The 23160-nt window shown below is 42.4% G+C and overlaps 1 protein-coding gene across 1 annotated transcript in view; it reads left to right on the top strand.

Moving 5' to 3' along the window:
• Window positions 1-477: 477 nt before the first annotated feature.
• Window positions 478-23160, top strand: part of PHEX (phosphate regulating endopeptidase X-linked) — a 211700-nt gene continuing 189017 nt past the window's right edge. The window contains exons 1-3 of the mRNA XM_028122607.2: window positions 478-595; window positions 6619-6687; window positions 13790-13951. Of these exons, the coding sequence (XP_027978408.2) occupies window positions 478-595; window positions 6619-6687; window positions 13790-13951 (349 nt within the window). The remainder of the gene's footprint in view (window positions 596-6618; window positions 6688-13789; window positions 13952-23160) is intronic.

The raw sequence follows: 23160 nt of genomic DNA, 5'->3' as shown, positions 1-23160 counted from the left end.
GAGAATCCCTGCCACCTAACCTATCACGGTTTGGGGGAGTTTGATGAGAATCCAGTTTTGATAAAGACAATTGTTTTTTCCTCCCAAAGTGACTATACATTTAAATAGCTAAAACATCTGTTCAGCCACATAGTAAAACATGTACACTCAGAACGCCTGAGAGAAAAGCCTGCCAAATCATCGGTTGAGAGGGACTTTGCTGTGGGGGGGGGGGAGAGCACCAAGATAAAGCAACCACTGTTTGTTTTGTCTGGTCAGGGGGAAAGCCAAGGCAACCAATATTTTGGGTTTCTTTTATTTCATTTGTGAAGAAATATTTGAGAAAGGGTGGTGAGGGAAGATTTCCTGACGGGATTTTTTAGGCTATTAGTGGAAGAGCAAGAGAACCTTGGATGTCAACGCCTAACAGACTCTTGAGACCAGCCACCAAACCACAAAAAGTGACCTTCTCTTCGCGTGGCCTCTACGTCCCTCCTGATGGAGGAAGAAATGGGGAGCAGCACGGAGACTGGAAAGACAGCCAATAGGGGCACTCAAATTGCCCTGGCTGTGTTCATTGGTGGCACCCTTGTGCTGGGCATGATCCTCTTTCTAGGTAAGTGGGGCGCTGGAGGCCAGGGAACAGGGCGAGTGCAGTTAAGTTTCCTTGTGCTTTATTCTGGCAAACCTTGTCAGGACGCAGGTGGAGGGCTGTTTGCATGTGTGAGTAGGTGGTGTATCCTTAGCTTCTATTAAATATGCAAAAGGGAAAGAAGCCTTTTCTTTAGGAAGCTGAATAAATAAATACAGGCAAGCACCAAATGTATAGTCCAGACTGCCAAGTGGGTATAAAGTAGCTTCCAGCAGCTGGAGAATTCGGTCGCACTGGGCCCACATTTTCTTATGCGTTGCATTTTACATTTAGCAAAATGAGGGTTTATGAATTCATAGTCAGATACTTTCATTTATTTTGTGGGGAAAGACTTTACATTATGATCAAAACCACGCTGGAGTTCTTTTTCCATTTGCGTTTTGCTAATGTTTGCCTGAATGAATCATGAAATTTAACTTAAAAAAATACAAAGCAGTCTTTAAACAGGCACCTTAATGATATTCCTCCATGCCTTTCTAATCCAGTGACTCTGGTGGGATGAAATTTTAACTCTGCCTTTCTAGCTTTAAAAATTAATATGAAGGAAAACAGAGGTTTTCCTTCCAACATTTGAAAGGTATTGTGATTATATTATTTTAATGACTCTTGGTGAGAATGATGTACCCAGAGAGTATATATGATGAAAAGCATATTCCTATCAATAAGAATGAGATATCTTGGAAAGGGGAGATGGATGTTCTAAAATTGCAGGCATTTTGGACCCTTGATTATTACCCTTTGTATTTTCCTCATACAGCCCATACAGTTTCATTAGCTTGAAAGCTATATAGGAACAAGCCCCTATCCTTAGGAGATTTGAGGTGCAGTCTGAAATGCAGCAAGCCTGGAAACCTTCTTTGGCTCGTACAAGTTGCAGGAGGCCATGTTTATTTTGGCAAGGGGAAACCAGTGATTCGACTTTAAAAGAGTTAGGGTTGTGTGGTTGAAAACTCTGCTAAAACCAGCAAACCATCTTTCCATGTTCTCTGTGGCTCTAGATTTAGGAAATTAGATGGGTTTACTGCTTTCTGCTGCAGCTAAACCTCCTACTCCTGCAGCTGAATTTGTGGCTCTCAAAAACTTTTCTGAGATTTCTCGGCACTTGGGGTTTAGACATGTGTCCTATCCTGAAATTCAAAGGGGAGGAAAATGACGCGGCACATGCCCATATGGGAACTACACACTATGTGGGAAGTGAGTACAGAGTTAGACTATCTGTGTTTTGTGAACACTCCCAAACTTCAAAATCCAAATGATGATTGTTTATGTGAAAATATGTACTCTTTTTAATGATGTTACTGCTGCTTGAAGCATTTGAAATTCCACCGTTTAAGAACGACTATATTCTGAGGCTGTTACATATTAGTTGGAATATTCTCTCTCTCTCTCTCTTTTTTTTTTTTAAGATTTTATTCATTTATTTGAGAGAGGGACAGAGACAGAGCACAAGCAGGGGAAGAGGCAGAGGGAGAGGGAGAGGCAGACTCTCCGCCGCCGAGCAGGGAGCCCGATAGGGGGCTCGAGCCCAGGACCCTGGGATCATGACCTGAGCCGAAGGCAGACGCTTAACCAACTGAGCCACCCAGGCGCCCCTAGTTGGAATATTCTCAATGGCAGCAAATCTTTGTTCCTTGAGAGGAGATGATTCTTTGGAATCAGCTCTTAAGTTTTTAGAGCACAGTAAAATTCTTGAAGTCAGGCAATGTTATGGATAAGGAGGCCTGCCTAAAGAAGACAAAAATAATTTGCAATGTGCCCAATTACCTGGCTCTTACTGCAGATTTCTAAGAGGAGCTCTAATGATGTTAGAGAATAAAAGTGTGGCCTCTCTACACCTCCACTAGTCGCTGTGGTCGGCGGACTGGCAGCGTGCGCACGCCTTGGGAGCCTGAGCTTCTGAACTCAGAACTACTGATTCAGAATCTGCCTTTCCATAAGATCCCCAGCTGATTCATTTGCAAATTAAAGTCTGAGAAGCCTTGGGGCGCCTGGGTGGCTCAGTTGTTAAGCGTCTTGCCTTCGGCTCAGGTCATGATCCCAGGGTCCTGGGATCGGGCCCGCGTTGGGCCCCCGCGTCGGGCTCCCTGCTCGGCGGGAAGCCTGCTTCTCCCTCTCCCGCTCCCCCTGCTTGTGTTCTCTCTCTCGCTGTGTCTCTCTCTGTCAAATAAATAAATAAAATCTTTAAAAAAGAAAAAAGTCTGAGAAGCGTTGCTCTAGCTGACAACGTCCACGTGGATGTATATAATCGGGGATATTTGCTTTCAGATAAATGCACATTCTTTAGTAGGTTTTTGTCCAACATCTCTGCACCATTTCAGACTTCCTTCCCCATGACCCTTCTTCCCTGCCTTGTCCCCCAGGCTCTGCCACCTACCTCCACCGCGCACTTAGTGAAGTCCTTGTCTGAAAATCTCCAGGGACCTGCAAGGCAACACTCTTTCTGACAATATTCTGGTTAAGTCCTCTTCTCGTCAAGGCACTTCCTGGTTGATATTTTCCTGTCTGTCCAAATTTAGGCACATGCCTGCAATTTCTAGCATCCCTCCTTACCTCTTTGTATTTCCGGCTCTGGGCTAATCCCTTTCCTGAACCTTAGTCCTTCTACGGTAAGAGTGACTGCCACCGGCCTTGGGATGGTCTCAGAGAAGCTAGAAAACTCGAATTTTAGATGGCAGGTATAACCATATGCCTATAAGTAGTTTATTTTAAAGTGTCCTTTCCTCTCTTCCTCCTTCCCTCCCCCTTCATTCTTCCTCGCCAGTCTATTTCTCAAATGTAATAGTTGGTGACCTTTTACTGTAAAGGGCGAGATTGTAAATATTTTCAGCTTTCTGGGCCATCCACTCTCTGCTGCTGCTACTTGACCATTGCAGCAAGAAGGCAACTATGTACACAAACAGGCATGACTGTATTTTGATATGATTTGATTTCTGAATACTGAAATTTGAATTTCAGATCATTTTTACGAAACATGATTCTTCTTGTGGTTTTTTCCAACCATTTAAAAATGTAAAAATCATTTTTAGCTCACGGGCCATACAGAAACAGGCAGAAGACTGGACTTGGCCCATGGGTCATAGTTTGCTGACCCCTACTTTATGGTCATTCTCACGCTGTCGATCTGCGGATGACTCCACTGCATTCTGAGGGCATTTCTACTGGTTATAGAAAAATCTAAAATGGGGCACCTGGGTGGCTCAGTCGTTAAGTGGCTGCCTTCGGCTCAGGTCATGATCCTGGGGTCCTGGGATCGAGCCCCACATCGGGCTGTCTGCTCAGCAGGGAGTCTGCTTCTCCCTCTCCCACTCCCCCTGCTTGTGTTCCTTCTCTCACTATCTCTCTCTGTTAAATAAATAAATAAAATCTTTAGAAAAAAAAAAGAAAAATCTAAAATGAGAAACCAAACTGCTCCTTTTTTAAAAGCACCTAACCAGTAAAAAGTAACATTTTCATTTTTTATATAAAAAATATTCTCCTTGTTGTCCCAATTTCATTCACCCACACCTTCACATTATCTGGTCCTGTTGATTCTCATTTATTTGCAGGATCTTAACCCCACCCCCCATGGATATAATGCTCTTCCTCAAGGGGTTAGGTCTGTCTGCATCCCAATTTAATTTAAACTTCCTTTTTACTCATATTCAGATAAAGATATCTAGTTCTGCTTCCTTAGAGGGTTGGGTCAAGAGTTCTTGTCCATGAAAGCAATAACTCCTTAAACTAACCATTTCATTAGCTTTTTATTTTTATTTTTTTAAAGATTTTATTTCTTTATTTGACAGATAGAGACACAGCGAGAGAGGGAACACAAGCAGGGGGAGTGCGAGAGGGAGAAGCAGGCTTCCCACTGAGCAGGGAGCCCGATGCGGGGCTCGATCCCAGGACCCTGGGATCACGACCGGAGCCGAAGGCAGACGCCCAAGCGACTGAGCCACCCAGGCGCTCCTCATTAGCTTTTTTAAAAAAATAAGGCTAGTATCAAGATGGTACTGTCCAGAATCATAACAGTATTACTTATAATAAAGTTTATTTTTCCATTATAAAAAATAATACAGGCTCATTAAAGAACATTTGGTAAACATACAGAGGTAGACTGAAGGGAATATGTCCCCCATGGTTCCATCACACAGGCATAATGAAATATTCAGTACTAATGTTTATGCTGCATGTTTATATTGTTATCTAACTTTGCTCTTTAAAGAAATCAAAACACCTTTATGCTAAGGTTTTTCTTTTTTAAATGATTTTTTTATTCAGGGGCGCCTGGTGGCTCAGTCGGTTAAGCGACCGCCTTCGGCTCAGGTCATGATCCCAGGGTTCTGGGATGGAGCCCCGCATCGGGCTCCCTGCTCAGTGGGGAGTCTGCTTCTCCCTCTTCCTCTCTGCCACTCTCTCGCTCTCTCTGCCTCTCTCAAATAAATAAATAAAATCTTTAAAAAAGATTTATTTATCCACTTTAGAGAGAGAGAGCAAGTGGCGGTGGGGGGTGGGGGGGAAATGGGAAAGCAGACTCCCCACTGAGCATGGAGCCTGATGCAAGGCTTGATCCCCCGACCCCAAGATCACAACCCCAGCCGAAATCAAGAGTCAGACGCCCAACCGACTGAGAAAGCCCGGCACACCTAAGATACTTCTTTTCTTAAAAACAGACCTGAGATGTTCCATTGGCAATTTTCTTATATATCTTATATATACACAAGTAAAAAGGCTGTTTGGAGGATGGCAGCAGAGAAAGGAACAAAGAAAAAGTAGTCTCTTCTTAGAATGCGGGTTAATAAAAAATACAAATTGCCATACTGGCAAGAGATATACAGGTCTTCCATCTCTAGCAGAAATATAGGTACCGCTGTGCTTTCTTACCCTGCTTCTCAGCTGAGGATGCCACAAAAGGCCTTGGCTCCCCTTCACTCCCCACCATCCATCTCCCCACGGCCACATCTCCAAATGATTCCTTATTTCTGCTCACAGAGTACAGCAATAATGAATTTCTGTTAACTTCCTTGGCTACCAAAAATATTTTTGAAATCTAAACTCACATCTACTAATGCCCAGGTGCTGCCTGGAGTTTACAAATAGGGCACCCTTCTGTACTTCTGCAGAAATCCATTTAGATAATATTGCTAGCCAGATGGGGAAAATTAAGCCCTTGGTGAAAAGCTAATTCCATCTCGCAGGGTTTTTGTTTTGTTTTGTTCTGGTGGAAGTAGTTGGAAGCTTGGTCCACAAGCCACATCTGTCCGGTAGCTAGGCTGAGCTTGGTGGGAGGAGGGTGTGTGGGGTACAGGGTGTATCATGACTCTCTTGCTAGATGACTGTGTAACCACCCCCCCCCACATCTATGGACGGTTTAGATAAGATTCAGAACTTTAAATGCCACACATGCTCTTTTTCTCCTTCCAGTCTGGATTTACTCCAAATGACATAGTTCTAAGTTTCATTTTATCCCCATCTCTAAAACAGGAACGTAGTTGTAAATAGAGTGAAATTATGAGACTTAAATCATAGATAATTGGAGATGGAAGAGACTTTAGAGATCATCTAGCCCAGTGGCTCTCAAACTTGAGTGTGCATCAGAATCACCTGGAGGGCTTGCAAAAATGCAGATGGCTGCTCGTGCCCCACCCCCCCCACCGCCCAGACTTTCCGATTCAGGTCAGCGATAGGGCTCAGTAATTTATCTTTCTAAAGATCTGCCAGGGGATGCTGCTCCCGAGGCCTGGGCACCCCACTCTGAGAAGCACTGGTCTGACTGTATCCACTCATATTCTAGAGAACCCAATTTCAGAGCAGCGAGTCTCACCAAGGTTACTTATCTTGTGACTGGAGTCTGGTTGGGTGATACTGAGCCAGCTGGATTTTTGAACTCCGTGTCAATGCTGAGAAGGATGAACTGATATCAAATGTCTAGCATATGTGCCTGACTGTGGGTTACCTGACGGTGGTCTGCTACAAGCCAGTCATTTCTTTATTTTGGTCTGTTTTTTCAGTGAGTCAAGGTTTCTTAAGTCTCCAAGCTAAACAGGAGTACTGCCTGAAGCCAGAATGCATCGAAGCTGGTAAGTCTGTTTTCCATCCTGTGTCAAGCTATCATAATGGTACCTTGGGGAGAGGAAGAGAAAACAGGTGGTATTTTTAGTATTCTGTTTGCTTGAGGTTTACCAAGTATGAAATGCAATTTTGATGAAATTTTCAGTTTACCTTCAAATCTCAGTGTGAAATTGTGGAGCATTGGTTTCCTGTTTTTTTCTTCCTTGCAAAAAACAGCTGTGGGGTATTCCAAGTCATTATAAGGAAATCCGGAAGGGGCTTGGAAGGCCTAATGGCTTTTCTTAACACCCAAACAGAGAGATCATCAGCCTTCCTATGGCCTTAGCTGGATACAGGTCCCTGTTTACCCTGAGCAGTCTCTCTCTATCATTTGGTCAGTGGATCCGACCTGTCTGTCTCTGAGCAGGGATCCTCCATCAATCTGTGCTTCCACTGTCACCTGAAATCACTTTGGGTCCTTACAAGTCAAACTTGTCTTGAGGTGACCGGACCATGTATCAGTGGGTACTCCACAGTGAATATGAGTGTTTAAACTTGCCTCAGTGTTGGCACAGCCCTTATATTCCCTCTATAGGGAAAAGGGAATAGGGTTAGGGCCTAGATTTGCAGGACCCAGATTCCAGCGCCCTCCCCCTCTTCTTTAAGTGGGCACGGACAGTAGTGTATTTTCCAAGGAGAGAGTCAAACGGATTAGTTAAGCACATAGCCGTTTCACTTTGCTCTTGGTCTTAAGAGATTAATGAATTAATTTGCCAAATATTTATTCCAAGTCAGGCACCAAGTTAGCAGTAAAGTTGAATCACCCGGTAGGGGAAGACAATAAACACAAGGTGATCAATGTGGAAGAAAAATATCGGCTGGTGGTAATGTTATGCAGAAGATTAAAATATTCAAGTAGAATAATGTGATAGCAAGTGACAGGATGGCTAGATTGGAAAGTCTGAGGAAATGATGTTGAAATGACCCTGAATGATGAGAAGGGACGTGTTGTTTGAAGATCGAGGAAAGGCCTTTCCAGGTATGGGGAAGAACTGGGGCAAAAGTCCCAGAGCGGGAGAACTTACTGCCTAAGGGGCAGAGTGCAGGTGATGAGGGTTAGTGGGGAAGGCAGGTGTCAGGGAGTGTGGGTTTTTCCTAAGTGTGCTCAAAAGGCTCCAGAAGGTTTCAATAAAGACAGAGACATGATCTTATTAGCATTTAAAAAGATCTCTCTGTGGAGACCTAGACTCAGGAGAGTCGTTTGGGTGGAGAAGAGACCACAGGGAGCAAGATGGAAGAAGGTCATCAGGCGGGAGGTTATTTTGGTAAGCCAGATGAGACGCGATGCTTTTTTGAATTCCAGAGATGGAAAGGGAGAGTGTAGAGGGTTTTGGAGCCAGGGGGTTGCTGAAGGATTTGAAATGAGTTGTGAGAAAAAGCAGAGAATCAAGGTGATGCTTAGATTTTTGGCAGTAGCATTTGTTGAGATGGAAAAGACTCAGGCGAAAGAGCTTTTAAATTCAGAGGCCTTAAAGGTAAGGGATTAGACAATTGCTATTTTTTGTCCCATTATTTTTTTGTTGTTGGAATTTGTGTGTTGTTGGAATTTTTTTTTAAAGACTATTTATTTGACAGAGACACAGCGAGAGAAGGAACACAAGCAGGGGGAGTGGGAGAGGGAGAAGCAGGCTCCCCACCGAGCAGGGAGCCCAATGTGGGGCTCGATCCCAGGACCCTGGGACCATGACCTGAGCTGAAGGCAGATGCTTGATGGCTGAGCCACCCAGGTGCCCTTTGTCCCATTTTTAAGTGATCAATATGTGTTTTTTAACCAGGCATTGTGTTAAGTGACTTACATATGCTGTCTCATAAAATCTTAAGAACCCCATGATGTCAGTGCTATCACCAGGCCCAACTACAGATGAGGATATGGAGCCTTCTGGAAGCTAAATAATTTGCCCAGGGTCCCATCCTGAGTTAGCTACTGGGCTGGGCTTCAAGTTCATGTCTGTTTGCTCTCCATCAGTGCTTTGGTGCAATAAGGCCATGCCAGGTTACTCTTTGGCCGTGGTCCTGTCTTGCCTTTTTCATAACAATAGACCTACTAGTGTCTGGTGACTAGACAACTGTTTCAGCTTCTCCATCTCATCCCGGGAATGGTGAGAACAATTTGGGAATTCCTGTACCCTTTCCTGTTTCCAGCTTCAGTGGCTGACCTAGGGTTCCTCAATGGAAAGTGGTGACTTGAAGTAGAGGGGGACACCAGGTGGAACTGTCAACAGGTCACGGTTTAGACTTCATGTCACCTTGTGATTTTGCTGTGGTTGGGTCCTTGCAGATGTGTGAAAATGAGATTTTTTTTGAACTAAAACATTTTTAATTTGCGTTTAGGCAACTTTTTGTATGGAGAGCCACTTACCGTATGAGTTTTCTCTTTATTACAAATCATAATCAAGAGTAAGACTTACAGAATGTCATTTGATAATGTCTTCTCCTGCCAGCTAGTCTGTTTTGCCTTGCTGTTTCGTTTTGAATTTTCACGTTGGTGAATGGCTTTTTAATATTGAAAAAAACTGATTTTTTCTGTTTCTGTGATGGAAGACTCACCAAGGATACATCCTCTTCTGTGTAACATGAGCCTCACTGTGCTTAGGGGCCTGCAGAACAGCTGTTCGGTACTCACTGCATAAATGTCTCTGGGAAGGTCTTAAACGAAAAGCAGCGCAAAGGCGCGGGGAGCGCGCGGCGGCTGTGCGCGTGCGCGCGGCGCGGGGGCGGGGGTGTGTGTGCATGCCTGGTCATGCAGGCTAGGAGCTCAGGAGATGGAAGTGTTTGATCCCCTCTGGACCGTTTCTGAGCAGGTGCCACCCCTTTGTGAGATGCCTCCTCTCCATAGCTCTCTTTTCCTCCTCTTGTCCATTTCCTCTTCTAAGCCCTCTTTCAAAATAAGAGGTGGAAAAAATTACAAGGAAAGGGCATGCTAAATAGGGATAAGGGCTGACAGGCTGACTTGGGTTTGAAGCATGATCTGGCTACTTAAAAGCCACATGATCCTGGGTTAATTGAATAACCATCCTAAGTCTCTTGTTTATCATCTGTAAAATGGGAGTACTGTTCTTAGCATACTAGGTGTGAGAATAGAAGAAAATAATGGTGCTACAACTAGATCACACAGTGTGATTCTTAACCCCAGACCCAGAGAACATCGTAACTGTCAGTTGGCAAGACTGGACCCGATTTCAATTGTTGTGATGGCAAAACTAGATCTTAACTTCCATGAGACTGTTGTGGACTTTGTTTATCCCACCTAGGAAAATATGCATATATTTCCTATGGAACTATTAATGTGCTTGCTTCAGGAGTGCCACTCCAGACATTGTTGTGGTTTATGCACTGTATTAGTTTTCTAAAATCTGAAAATTTATGAGCTCTGAAAAATAACTTAAGAGTTTCAGATAAATATTTGTGGAATTGTAATAGCAAAAATTTGTATGTAAGGTTGTCAGCTTTAGCTATGTACATACATGTTCAGGATGCTCAGTTAAATTTGAATTACAGATAGACAATAAGGCTGCTATTATTTTTGTATATGTCCCCTGCAATATTTGGTACATAAACTATAAAAGCTGCCATTGATATGAAATTCAAGTTTTATTCGGCATTCTGTATTTTATCTGGCAACCATATTTATTTGTCAATGTGCCTGACACTGTTCTAAACACTTCATGTGTATTTACTCATTTAATTCTCATGAAGCTCTCGTGGGTTGCGATTATTATCCCTTGTTACAGATGAGGAAACTGAGGTTTAGTAACCTGCCCAAGGTTACATAGCTTTTGCATGGTGTTGCTGGCATTTAAATCCAGGTGGTCTGGCTCCAGATGATGCTGTACTTTCTGAAAAGGGCTTAGCATAGATCCTGGCACAGAGGAAATGCTCAATATTAATGATTTTACTATTAACACCACCCTCTCCCTTGAGCCCTGATTACACTTCAAAGCTCAGGCTGGTACACGGGGTGTGGTGCCTGCACCTCTAAGTAAACACTAGTAGGAGACCACATAACCACTGACCTTATACGCAGTAACTTGAGAGAACACCTAGTTGGGCCTTTCACAGGTTTCTTTGATCATCAAATTTCTTTATTAAAACAAGTCTCTTTGAGTTTTCTCCATGGAACCGAACAGGGGGAAAGGAGTTGTGGTGTCTTGATAACTACGGTCCCTTGCAATTTGAAGTCTCAGTTCTGCAGAAAGTGCAGCCCTGTGCCCAGCTGTGAACGATGAATGATGAATTGGGAGGTTGAAACCAGAGTTTTCCCACTTAGCGGGCTGACTTCCAAATTCTCTGTGAGTGATGTATTTCCCTACTCTGTCAAGGCTGAGGTCAGAGCTGATCTTGCAGATTTTGTCGGTACCAGCAAGAATACTGAGGAGATGGAGAGGACACATTTTAGGTTGGGGGCAGGGGGAGGTTTGGGAAGGTGGCCAGAAGACAGTGCACTTATGTGAATAAAAATGTGAGGGTTCTTCTGTGTGACTGTAAATATCGTGTGGCACTGACACTTGTATAATCACTGCCCCTGGGGTGTCCCATAGCAGATTCGTCCTGTGGCTGCACAGCCAAAATCATTATACATACAAACTGTAATAAAGATTTGGTATGTTCTAGCTTATTTGCATACTAATATGATAAAATAGCAGCAGTAAGTAAAAATATAATTGGAGACCACTGAATCCTCGAAGATGAAAATATTAAGCCAGTTTTAAATTGATCAAACTTCTAAAACCAGTTTTTTATTTTACTTTTTTTTTTTTAATAGAGCACAAGTTGGGGGGCGGGGGAGAGGGAGAGCAAGAATCTGAAGCAGATTCCACACTCAGTGTGGAGCCTGATGTGGGGCTCAGTCTCCCAACCCTGAGATCATGACCTGAGCTAAAATCAAGAGTTGGATGCTTAACCGACTGAGCCACCCAGGTGCCCCTCTAAACCAATTTTTTGCTTTGGTTTTTTTGGAAAGGGGAAAGTGCTGGGGATTTTGAAGTCCTGTAGAAACTTAGGATATTTCTGTATCATTCACTTTATGAAGGACAAAAAGCTGTTGAAAATTTGCATAGCAAGTATAGGGTAGAAAAATATCTAGCCTTAGCTTTGAACCTGGAGGACACGTGTAACCAAACTGATGACCAGCATATATAAATATATGCAGATGATACTTTTTTTTGGCAATTCCTTCATATTTAGCTGAAAACTCATTGGGTTTTTATTACTTGAAATATATTCTGGCATTAATGTATGAAAATTATGCAATGTCATCTTTCCAATGTCATTAAAATATTGGCTGCCTTTTTTTTTTAATTGGTGCGTATCTTTGTGTTAGAGTGGTAGCCAGCAGTTGTATGACAGTTGGAAGAGAGTTGGAGCTCAGTATTAGGAATTTTGGAACCTTCTCATTTTTAAAAAAGTTTTATGATTTGAGGGAGAGTGTGCACGAGCTAGAGCACCAGCGAGCACGAGCAAGGGGGAGCGGCAGAAGGAGAGGGAGAAGCAGACTCCCCGCGGAGCAGGGAGCCCAATGCAGGGCTCGATCCCAGGACCCTGCAATCATGACCTGAGCCGAAGGCAGATACTCAACTGAGCCACCCAGATGCCCCAAGAACCTCATTTTTTTTTTAAGTTTTTTTTTTTAAAGATTTTTTATTTTATTTATTAGAGAGAGAATGAGAGATAGAGAGCACGAGAGGGAGGAGGGTCAGAGGGAGAAGCAGACTCCCCGCTGAGCAGGGAGCCTGATGCGGGACTCGATCCCGGGACTCCAGGATCATGACCTGAGCCGAAGGCAGTCGCCCAACCAACTGAGCCACCCAGGCGCCCCAAGAACCTCATTTTTTAATGAAAGGTTTTTTAAAGCTCATGGTTATATATTAAGTATGCACAAACTTCCTCCTTGTTGACTGTGTTGCCTATGTAATTGTGTGTGGGCTTATGAAAGAGGAAGAAAAAGTAAGTCAGTCTGTTGTGTCTGTCTGTTAACTTATATACATACTCAGTTCTGTCCTGAGACCTGGGCAAGAGGAGCCCTTGCCCTGGGCCCCATGCCCACTTTGCCCTCCTCTGGCCATGCCTCTCCCATAGTCCAGGGGCCAAGTCAGCAGCCATATCCTTTTATAAGCCCGAATTCCCTGCTAAATGGCCCTGAGCCTCTCTGCAGGGCCCATGGGGGTCTCTTCCAGGGGTTCATTCCTCTGAGAGCTACACTAAACGTCCAGGGGGCTCAGGAATTCATACCTGGCTTTCCAGGTCTTTATGGAGGTATATTGTAAATATATCCTTTATATATTTCAGTATGACTTACAGTCCTCTGTTTCACTCAGCTTATGCTGTGGAACAAACTACCCTCAAATCTTAGAGGCTTGAAACATGAGTGGTTTAATATTTCTTCTTCTTCTGTGGGTTCATCGGGGGTTCCTCTGCTGCTCTTGCCTAGGCTCATTCATACAGCTGCATTCAGCTGGAGGGTCATCTGACCTGGAAGGTCCATGATGGCTTCAGTCACATGTCTGGCACTTGGTGCTGACTGGGTTATTTTCCATGTGGCCTCGCCTCCTCCAGGAGGCTTCTTCAAAGGGCTGTCTTAGGGCTCCAATCAAAGGGAGTTACTATGGAAGGTACAAGGGTCTTTTAAGGCCTAGTTTTGAAACTCAAGAAAAGTCGCTCTGCTCTATTCTGTTGGTCACAGCAAATCGCAAGGCCAACCCAGATTCAAGGCAGGGAAAATAGATCCTATCGCTTGATGGGCTGAGTTGCAAAATCACCTTGCAGAAGGATGAGCGGGTTAGAAGGAAAGGTTGCACACCTCCTTGCAGACAGTTTACCGTAGACTCCGTTTGTATTCCTATCCCATGCGGCGCAGATGTCAGAGGCAGTCCTGCGAAAACCATTCACCTGAATCCCACTCAATCTGAATTCAGTAATGTAATATAGTGAAGTTGATTCAGGGAGTCATTTGAGAGGAAAAGTAAAAGCCAAGGCTTGGGAACTGGTTGATAGGAAATGGTTGTTTAATTTGGAAGAGAACAGTACATAGTGTTCAGTGCTTGTCATTAATCCTATGATTTTCTTTTTAAATAGCTGCTGCCATCTTGAGTAAGGTAAATTTCTCTGTGGACCCTTGTGATAATTTCTTCCGGTTTGCTTGTGATGGCTGGATAAACGGTAATCCGATTCCTGAAGATATGCCAAGCTATGGGGTTTACCCTTGGCTGAGACATAACGTTGACCTCAAGTTGAAGGGTAAGTTTCTACTGGGGTTTGGTGACTCACTTTAATATAGTTAAAAAGTAAGCAGGTAAAGTCATTTCCAAGATTGTTTAAAATGGAAGATTGAAAGGAAAATTGTGGGATTTCAGTCTCCCAGATCTCGAATATAAGCCTAGCAGAGGTTTCATTATGTTTGCATTAGCTAATAGTAAATTCTGCTGAAGGATAACTAGCATTTCCTTGAGATTGGTAACAAAGGAATAGTTAATGAAAGTTATTTTATATAAGTATACTTATTCTGTTCAGAGCAAATCTCATCACATGCTTATTTACGTCCTGGATTTTCATGGCTACAAAATGTACTTAACACCTCATTGTCTCTTGAGAACTCTGGGTGACCTTGTGTTTATCATATTGTTCCTGTTAACTTCTGACTTGGCTCTGGGGGGGACTTTTTTTCTCCCATGTCCTCTGTAGTCATGACAGGCTCACACTCACATACTCACATATGCGTATGGACACATATACATGTGTGCGTGCATACACACACACTTCAAAACTTGGAAAAGTCTTTTACTAGAGGCACTTCTGTTCACATTAGATCTATTTTTTACTGACCTATTGGAGGAAGGCACTTCAGGATGGAAGTAGGGAGATGGTAAGGCCAGATAAGGTAACTGTTTTGGGAAGGCAAAAATGTGTATGTTTCGGGGCACCTGAGTGGCTCAGTCGGTGAAGCATCTGACTTCGGCTCAGGTCATGATCCCAGGGTCCTGGGTTCAAGCCCTGCATTGAGCGCCCCCATCAGGCTCCCTGCTCAGCAGAGAGCCTGTTTCTCCCTCTCCCTCTGCTCTTCCCCCTGCTTGTGCTCTCTCTCTCAAATAAATAAATAAAATCTTTTAAAAAAGGAAGGTTTTTTTTTCTTTTTTTGATAACTGAGTTATGCCGCATAACACCTAGAAAGAATTTCTTTTTATTTCTTTATTTCTTTATTTTTAACTCTTTGGTTGTAAACAACACAAGTTGATCATCCTAAAATTCTGGAGGTTGGAAGTCTAAATGAGTTGGCAGGGCTTCCAGGGGCTCGAGGGGAGAATACATGCCCTTGCCTTTTCCAGCTCCTGCAAGCCACCTTTATTCCTTGGCTTATGGCCCCTGCCGCATCTTCACAGCCAGCACTGTCGCATCTTCAGATCTCTCTCCACGCTGACCTCTGACTTCCCTCCTCACATCTCCTCTCTCTTTCTCTTATGAAAAGGCTCTTCTACTTACGGAGGTAGGGCCCAGCTCTATGACCTGATCACTCTACACCTCAAGATCCTTAACTGAGTCCCTACCTGCAAGGTGCCTTTGCCATATAGGGAAACAGTCACAGGTCTGGGCATGGGGATGAAGACATCCTTGGGCAGGGAGAGAGCACTCATCTAGCACAAGAAGCTTTCTGCTCTCTCTGTTAGCAAGAGGTAGTAATGTGCTGTAGCCTGATATTTAGAGCATTGCATTTGCCTAACTCGGCCATCTAAAGCTTTTCTTTTTCATCCAGTGTGTAAAATAATAGGATCTAGAGCTTTTAGAAAACATAATCTTTCCAAGAAACTTTTGGATCAAATGTGAAGTGAAAAAGGTATGTTTTCTCTGTTCCATCATTGAATTTTTTTTTCTGTGTTTTGGATATTTGAGACTTTTGAACTCCAGAATTTCTGAGAAGTTAGAAGAATCCATTTTTCTTCTCCATCTCCCCAAGATTTTAAGTACATGAAAATTAAGTGTCTCAATTTATATGTTTTAACAACTGTAACTATTGGCATAGTGATTAGATACCTATTGCCAGTTGTAAGGAAAAATGTGCTTAAGTTTCACAACTTATCCATAACTTTTACAATATAAATCATATGGACTTAAATTTTCTAGGAGGACTTAAAAGTTTCATAAATTAGAATAAGAATGTGCAATAATGTCAGTTTTTCCCTAACCCAACAGGGGAGGTTCCCATACTATAGAACGATAAGACCTTGAGAAATGAATTTAATAATTCTTTCCCTGTGTGATATTAACTCACATTGGTCCTTCACTTACCATTCTTGCCTATTTCCCGGTTTCCCTTCTTTGGCTTTTCTTCCTAGACAGAGAGATGTGTGCACAGGTGCATGTATGTGCATGCACATAGTCATGCCCGTAGAAATGTCACTGAAGGATAAGAAAAAGATAAGATTTGCAAATAGATGCTCCTTACCCATTATTTAGAGCCAGAAGATTTCTATCTTCAGGGCATGAAGGAGTTAGAGTAATTTAAAGCACTTCCCAGTGATGTCTTTTTTTTTTTTTTAAGATTTTATTTATTTGACAGAGAGACAGAGTGTGCACAATCAGGGGGCGTGGGGGCGCCTGGGTGGCTCAGTTGGTTAAGTGACTGCCTTCGGCTCAGGTCATGATCCTGGAGCCCTGGGATCGAGTCCAGCATCGGGCTCCCTGCTCAGCGGGGAGTCTGCTTCTCCCTCTGACCCTCTTCCCTCTCATGCTCTCTCTCATTCTCTCTCTCTCAAATAAATAAAATCTTAAAAAAAAAGGGGGGGGCATGGGAGAGGGAGAAGCAGGCTTCCTGTAGAGCAGGGAGCCCGATGCGGGGCTCGATCCCTGGACCTTGGGACCATGACCTGAGCCGAAGGCAGACGCTTAACAGCTGAGCCACCCAGGCACCCCTCCCAGTGATGTCTTAAAGTGAAAATGAAAATCAGTACCAATGTGCTTTTCTTGAGGACACTGTGTATGAAATCCTTGATCATTTGTAGAAATAAGACTAAATTGTTGAGAGGCACACAGGGTTGTTTTTGTTTGCTTGCTTCTTTTAAAAATGAAAAATTTTACTTATAAGCTCATTTGGGAAAGTACAAAGAAACAAAAATTAAATGCAAAAAGTAAGAAAGTTGCTCATAAATCCATCCATAGAAATAACTGCTAATGGAGCAGTTGGGTATACATCTTTTCAGGTTTTTTTTTTTTTTTTCCATTTGTGGGTACATATGCAGAACCTCATGTGCACACCCATCTATTTAAAAAAACAGCTAAAATTAGGCATACTACTGTCACGTGCTTTAAAAATGATGTATTTCTCATAGACACGGATAATGTCAATAGATATGTATATAACACTGTAATAAAGAGCCATGTGTATTCCAGAAACGGAGTTGTTGTATTGAAAGAGTTGTCACAGTTTAATTTTGGATGTATACATACAGCTGAATCGCCCTTCAGAAAGTTATTTCTAGGTCTTTATATATTTTCTTGCTGCTAAGTCTTTCCATCAACTGGTTGTTTTTTTGTTTGTTTGTTTGTTTTTGGTGGTATAAAGTAGGGATCAGCAAACTATGGCCTGTGGGCCAAATCCAGTTCACTGCCTGTTCTTACAACTACGTTTCATTGGGAGACTGTGCATCCATTCACTTAGGCATTGTTCACGGCTGCTTTTGTATTAGGCAGAGTCGAGAAGTTGCTACAGAGACCACATGGCCCACAAGCCTACAATATTGACCCTCTGACCTGTAAGGAAAAAGTTTGCCAACTCCTGAAGCCATTGTAAAGCTTTGATCTATCTATATTGGATCTCGTTAGAACTGTCTTTTTAAAAAAAGATTTTATTTATTTGAGAGAGCACAAGCAGGGGGAGCGGCAGAGGGAAAGGGGGAGGCAGATTCCCCACTGAGCAAGGAGCCTGACATGGCACTTGATCCCAGGACACCGGCATCATGACCTGAGCCAAAAGCAGACGCTTTACTGACTGAGCCACCCAGGCACCCATAGAACGGTCTTATTAATTAATAGCTTTTTGGTGGTGTCTTTAGAATTTTTTAGAGCCTCCAGAATGGTGTTGAATAATAGCAATGACAATGGGTGTAATTTTCTTATGCCTAGCTTGGTTGGTGATGCCTCCAGTATTTCCCCTGCAACCCCCAAATACATATTTTTCTTTGTTTTGAATAGGTATTCTTTATTGTGTTCTGTTACTCCTAGCTTGCAAAAAGAACTTCAATAATAAAATCAAAAAAAGTAAAAAGTCAAAAAGAACCTAGGTCAAGTCCTGCCGCCCAGTGATAACCTTTTAATGCGAATATACATACCAAGTTATATGTCAAAAAGTATCATCTATTCTATGTTTATAATCTTTTATTTGACATGTTAACATCTTTTCATGTCAAAAATAGATCTTTACCATCCTTTGCCATGACTGCTTTGTATGGATATGCTACCATTGATTCAGTCAATTCCTATGTTGCCATTTAGATTATTTCCAGATTTTTCCCCTCATGGTAAGCCACTCAGAGCATGGGCGTTGAAGTTGCAGACCTGCATTTGAATCCTAGTTTCCTTACATTTCTCCTCTGTGCCACTTTTGGCCACTCCTTTCACCTACCTCAGTTTTCTTACCTTTCAAATGGGGGTAGGAGAACCCATTTCGTAGGGCTTGTGGGGACTAGAGGAGATGACCCTTATAAAAGACACTTTATCCCAGTCCAGTTCCTGGCATATAATAGGCCCTCTATAAATATTTGTTGTCTGTGCTTCCATTTTGTCTCACCACTAGTTCTGAGGTTCATACCAAATGCTTTAGTTTTATTCTGGTCTTATCGTTTGTAAATATGTGCTTTCAAAAATATTGAATACTGTCTAGATATTTTTCCTCACCCTTGATAAAAAGTGAGAACATCCAAAAAATAAAACCCAATACAACCAATCAAAAGAATACCATTTTCTTATGGCTGACAGAGAACACACAGATACGGCTGTCCAATTTGTGAAATAAAATGGATTTGACAGACCTGGCTGATGAAAAATTGCCCTCTATTGAAGTCAGCAACCTGGCTTCATGAATTTTTTCTTTAAATGGCATATAAGACTCAGATTCCTAGTTGGAAGATAAAATTATTCCTTATTCTCTCCAAGAAGCAGGTTTTTTTTTTTTTTTTTAAAAGCAGGCTGAATATAGTCATGTGTTTGAATGTCTCAAAATTTCCTTCCTACAAAACCTCCCAAATTTGTCTTCATGTGACCATGAAGATGACACAGCATGTGTTGCTTATGAACGAGCAGATGAAAATTTTGCAAATGAGCACTTATGAAACATGAGGCAATAAGTGAGATAGAACACTTGTGTCAAACAGAAGACAGATGACTCAGGGTAGGGCCAGCTCATTTCTATTATGGAATAGCAATCTTTGCCAATATTTTGTAAAGAAATGCAGTATATTATTATGTTCAAACACAGCACTGGCAGAACAATAAGATGAAATAGGGTTTGTGCATTAATGAGCAAAGAAAGATGATTATGATTCATAGATGGGTTATTTGTAAATATCTGCTGGCTAAGATTCAAATGGTTCTCATAATTAAATAACCCCCCCAATCTTGTTTTGCTATAATGATCCTAGCCAAATCATCTTTTGAAGATAGTGGAAAGCTGAAAACTTCAGCTCCTATAAAGTCATTTGATAATTAAGAAGTTGAGATGATTGAAGACAGTGAATTGTGTAATTTTCCTCATGCCATGAACATAGTATGATGTACCAAACTGAACTTTGACATCATTAAATTCTTTGAAACAGACATCAGATTAGAAAAAATATGGGGATACGGTGGAGAAGAGCTAGGGAGCAGCCAGCCATTGGGGTGGGGTGAGTTTCTTGGTGAAACTCAGCCCCAGTAAATCTCAGTGAGTCTGCTGTATAAATGGTGGGGGGGGAGAGTTGCTATTTATAGATTCCTGTTTTTGTGACCATGCTGGCTCTTTCTCATGTGGCCACACATGAAGCAGCAAGTTGCCAAATTATACATGTGTCATCATAGGTCCCGCATGCACAGAGAGGTGCCGCATGAAGATTTGGGCCGGTGTAGAAGACATTTATTTTTTTAAAAAAGATTTTATTCACTTATTTGACAGAGCACAAGCAGGGGGAGTAGCAGAGGGAGAGGGAGAGGGAGAAGCAGGCTCTCTGCTGAGCAGGGAGCCTGACATGGGGGTCGATCCCAGGATGCTGGGATGATGACCTGAGCTCAAGGCAGACGCTTAACTGACTGAGCCACCCAGGCGCCCCTAGAAGACATTTAGAATGTGAAATGAAATGATTTTACCTGAAAAGTCTTTTGTTGTTGTTTGCATTTTTCCTAATCTCAGAACACCATTTGAGCGTGGGGAGGGGAGGGGGTGTATAGAGTGTGAAGAAAGGGAAAGAAGTTGTCAGATTGAAAATGTTAGCAATTTCCTGTTAGGAAACACCCCCTTCAAATATACATCTGAATTTCTTCCTGAAGCCTCTTTGAAAAATATATATGTAGCCCTAGAATATAGCTGAAGGAAGTGAAGAGGCCATGAGAACAGCCATCATGTGTAAAAGCTGTGTTCCCGTAGTTCTGATAGGATTTTAGGCTATCTTTTTTTTTTAAGATTTTATTTATTTATTTGAGAGAGAGAATGAGATAGCACGAGAGGGAAGAGGGTCAGAAGGAGAAGCAGACTCCCCGCCGAGCAGGGAGCCCGATGCGGGACTCGATCCCAGGACTCCAGGATCATGACCTGAGCCGAAGGCAGTCACTTAACCAACTGAGCCACCCAGGCGCCCCTTTAGGCTGTCTTCTTGTGTGTCCCTTTCTATCCCCCATGCATGTCCTTGTCTTTTTAACTTTTCTGCTCCAAGCATTCGATTTTAAGATCTGATCTTTCTCCCTGTGGCTTTTATGTAGCTCTTCTGTCATAGGGGTTAAATTACAAATAAGTTGGGTATACTTGACAAGAACCAGATCTATTCATTAGATTCATTCTGGGTTGTGTGTGCTTTAATGTGGGGAAAATATATTCATTTTGAATAGATTGAAATGTACAGCATTTTGCCTGTGTTAATTAATCTGTGAACTCAAGACTATTGACTCGGCATTTACTTTTTTCTTGGCACCAGTTGCTTTCAGCCACAAGTAACAGAAATCCCAACTCCACCTGGCTTGAAAATAGAGAACATTTTCTGGTTCATGTAACCAAAATGTCTAGTAATATGGACTTCCGGTAAGGATTGATGCAGCAGCTGAACCATGTCATTAAAGATCGCATTTCTTTATTTCTCTGTGCTTTGACATTCACTGTCTCATGATTTTTTTCTAAGTCTGTTTGGTCATAAGATTCTTGGCAATAGCAACCAGAATTTATACTTCCTCATTCACATCTAGCAAGAGGCATTGTGTTAGACACAGGAGGATACAGAAGTGCCGAGATTAATAAGGCCCTCAAGACTACCCATGTGGAACTTAAAAATCTGCCCATCACAAAATGTTTCAGTAAGTACTGTAATCAGGAGTCTAGAGCAGCACTGTTCAATATGGTAGCCACTAGCCACTTGTGGCTTTTTTTTTTTTTTTTTTTTTTAAGATTTACATAGTTGAGAGAGAAAGAACATGCAAGCGGTGGGGAGGGGCAGAGGGAGAGGGAGAGGAAAAACTCAAGCAGACTCTGCGCTGAGCATGGAGCCTGATGTGGGACTCGATCTCAGAATCCAGAGATCAGACCTGAGCCAAAACCAAGAGTTGAATGCTTTAGCCGACTCTGCCATCCAGGTGCCCCCCACTTGGGGCTTTTGAGTACTTGAAGTATGGCTAGCTGGAATTGAAATGTGGTATAAATAAAAAATACCCACCAAATTTCAAAGACTTCATTTTAAAAAACATGTGAAGTATCTCACCAAGAAATTGATGATTCATTTCCTCAATTACATATTGAGATGATAATATTTTAAGATCTGTTTTGTTAAAATATATTAAACAACCTCACCTGTTTCATTTTTATTTTTAAATGTACAAGGAAATGAACAATGACCTATATGGCTCAGATAATGTCCTATCAGTGCTGCTCTAGAGCCCTGAATAGGCCTTTGGAAAGGTGAACTCTCTGGGAATAAATTCCAGTTTACGTTAGTGATAGAGTTCAGCAACAGAGAAGGGGCAGGGAGCACCTTTATTAAAAATAGTTCTCTACCCCATATCCAGTCCCTTTTTATCCTGTTACCCTACTAGTATTCTTTGTGGCACTTATAACCATTTGAATTAACTTGTTTGTATATTTGCTTGCTGTTTTTCTTAACTCTTTGTGCCATTTTGGGCTTCACTGTGACTCAGCACCCAGCATCGTGCCTGGCACATAGTTGGTGCTTACTAATACTTTACAGAGAGAAGAGAAAGACTGTGCCCTAGGTGAGTGGCTCAGTGCTGTGGTGGGGGTGGCTGGCTGACTCAGTGGAGAGGGGTGGCTTTCTCTTCTCTTCTTTCTCCCCCTCCCTCTGTGCCTAGGGCCTGACATACTGTTCCAGAGAATCCTGAGATGCAGCCAGAGCTTGCCCCTGATGGGAGGGGAAGAGGGTAATTGTCAGTTGTTCTTCAGGGCAGGGGAATGGACAGTGAGACAGGCTATAGCCCTTCCTCAGGCTCCAAGACTCCCTGGTGGTGTGGTCTTGTGTAAGTTACAGTAAGGAAAAGGAAAACTCCCAGGACGGCACGCATGTTTGGGTCTGAGAAGCAACTGGGATTCTGCCACTTACTGGCTCTGTGACTGAGGCGGAGTTTCTTATCTGGTGATACTGTTGGATTAATTCAATGAGGTGCATCAAACGTCTTCTACACAGAATTCAATAAATAGCATCTGTTATTGTTAATTTCACGAGGATTAAATTAACATTTTGAAAGCACTTGGCACGTAGTAGATGCTTGAGAAATGTTAGATTCCTAGCCAACTAAAAATTACAAATGGATAAGAAAACTTATTGGTGAAAATGAGAAGTGTCATCATAGGCTGTCCTAGGTCCTCTTTAGATGCCACTTTTTGCTGTTCCCACCCGTTTGCCTTTCTTCCCTCTTTTCTTTCCCTTCTCCCTTGGGGATTCTTAACTCAAGAGGGCTGTCTATAGAATTCCGGGGACTTGAAGGGGAAAAGATGCTAACCTCTGATGGAACTTGAGCATTTTCTTTAACTATGAAAGTAGGCAGAACTCTGGTATTATGGGCTGTGGCACTGTTGTTACCAATGGAAAGCATTATTTTTCTCTCTTGATACAAATGTTGCAAGTATCTTGAACTATTATCCACATACATCACCACTTCAAAATCATAGCAATGGTTAGACCCAATGCTAGATCTTATTATTTAACGACTTAATGAAGTAGCACGTATATTATGGTGACAAATAGTAAAACAACTGTTTTGTTAACTGTATT

The sequence above is a fragment of the Eumetopias jubatus genome, unplaced genomic scaffold (assembly GCF_037043125.1).
Source record: "Eumetopias jubatus isolate StellerSeaLion01/CBP00866 unplaced genomic scaffold, mEumJub1_p1.0 scaffold_11, whole genome shotgun sequence".
Classification (NCBI taxonomy): Eukaryota; Metazoa; Chordata; class Mammalia; order Carnivora; family Otariidae; genus Eumetopias; species Eumetopias jubatus.
The sequence above is the reverse complement of the archived record's forward strand: the minus strand, read 5'-3'. Positions and strand labels throughout refer to the sequence as shown.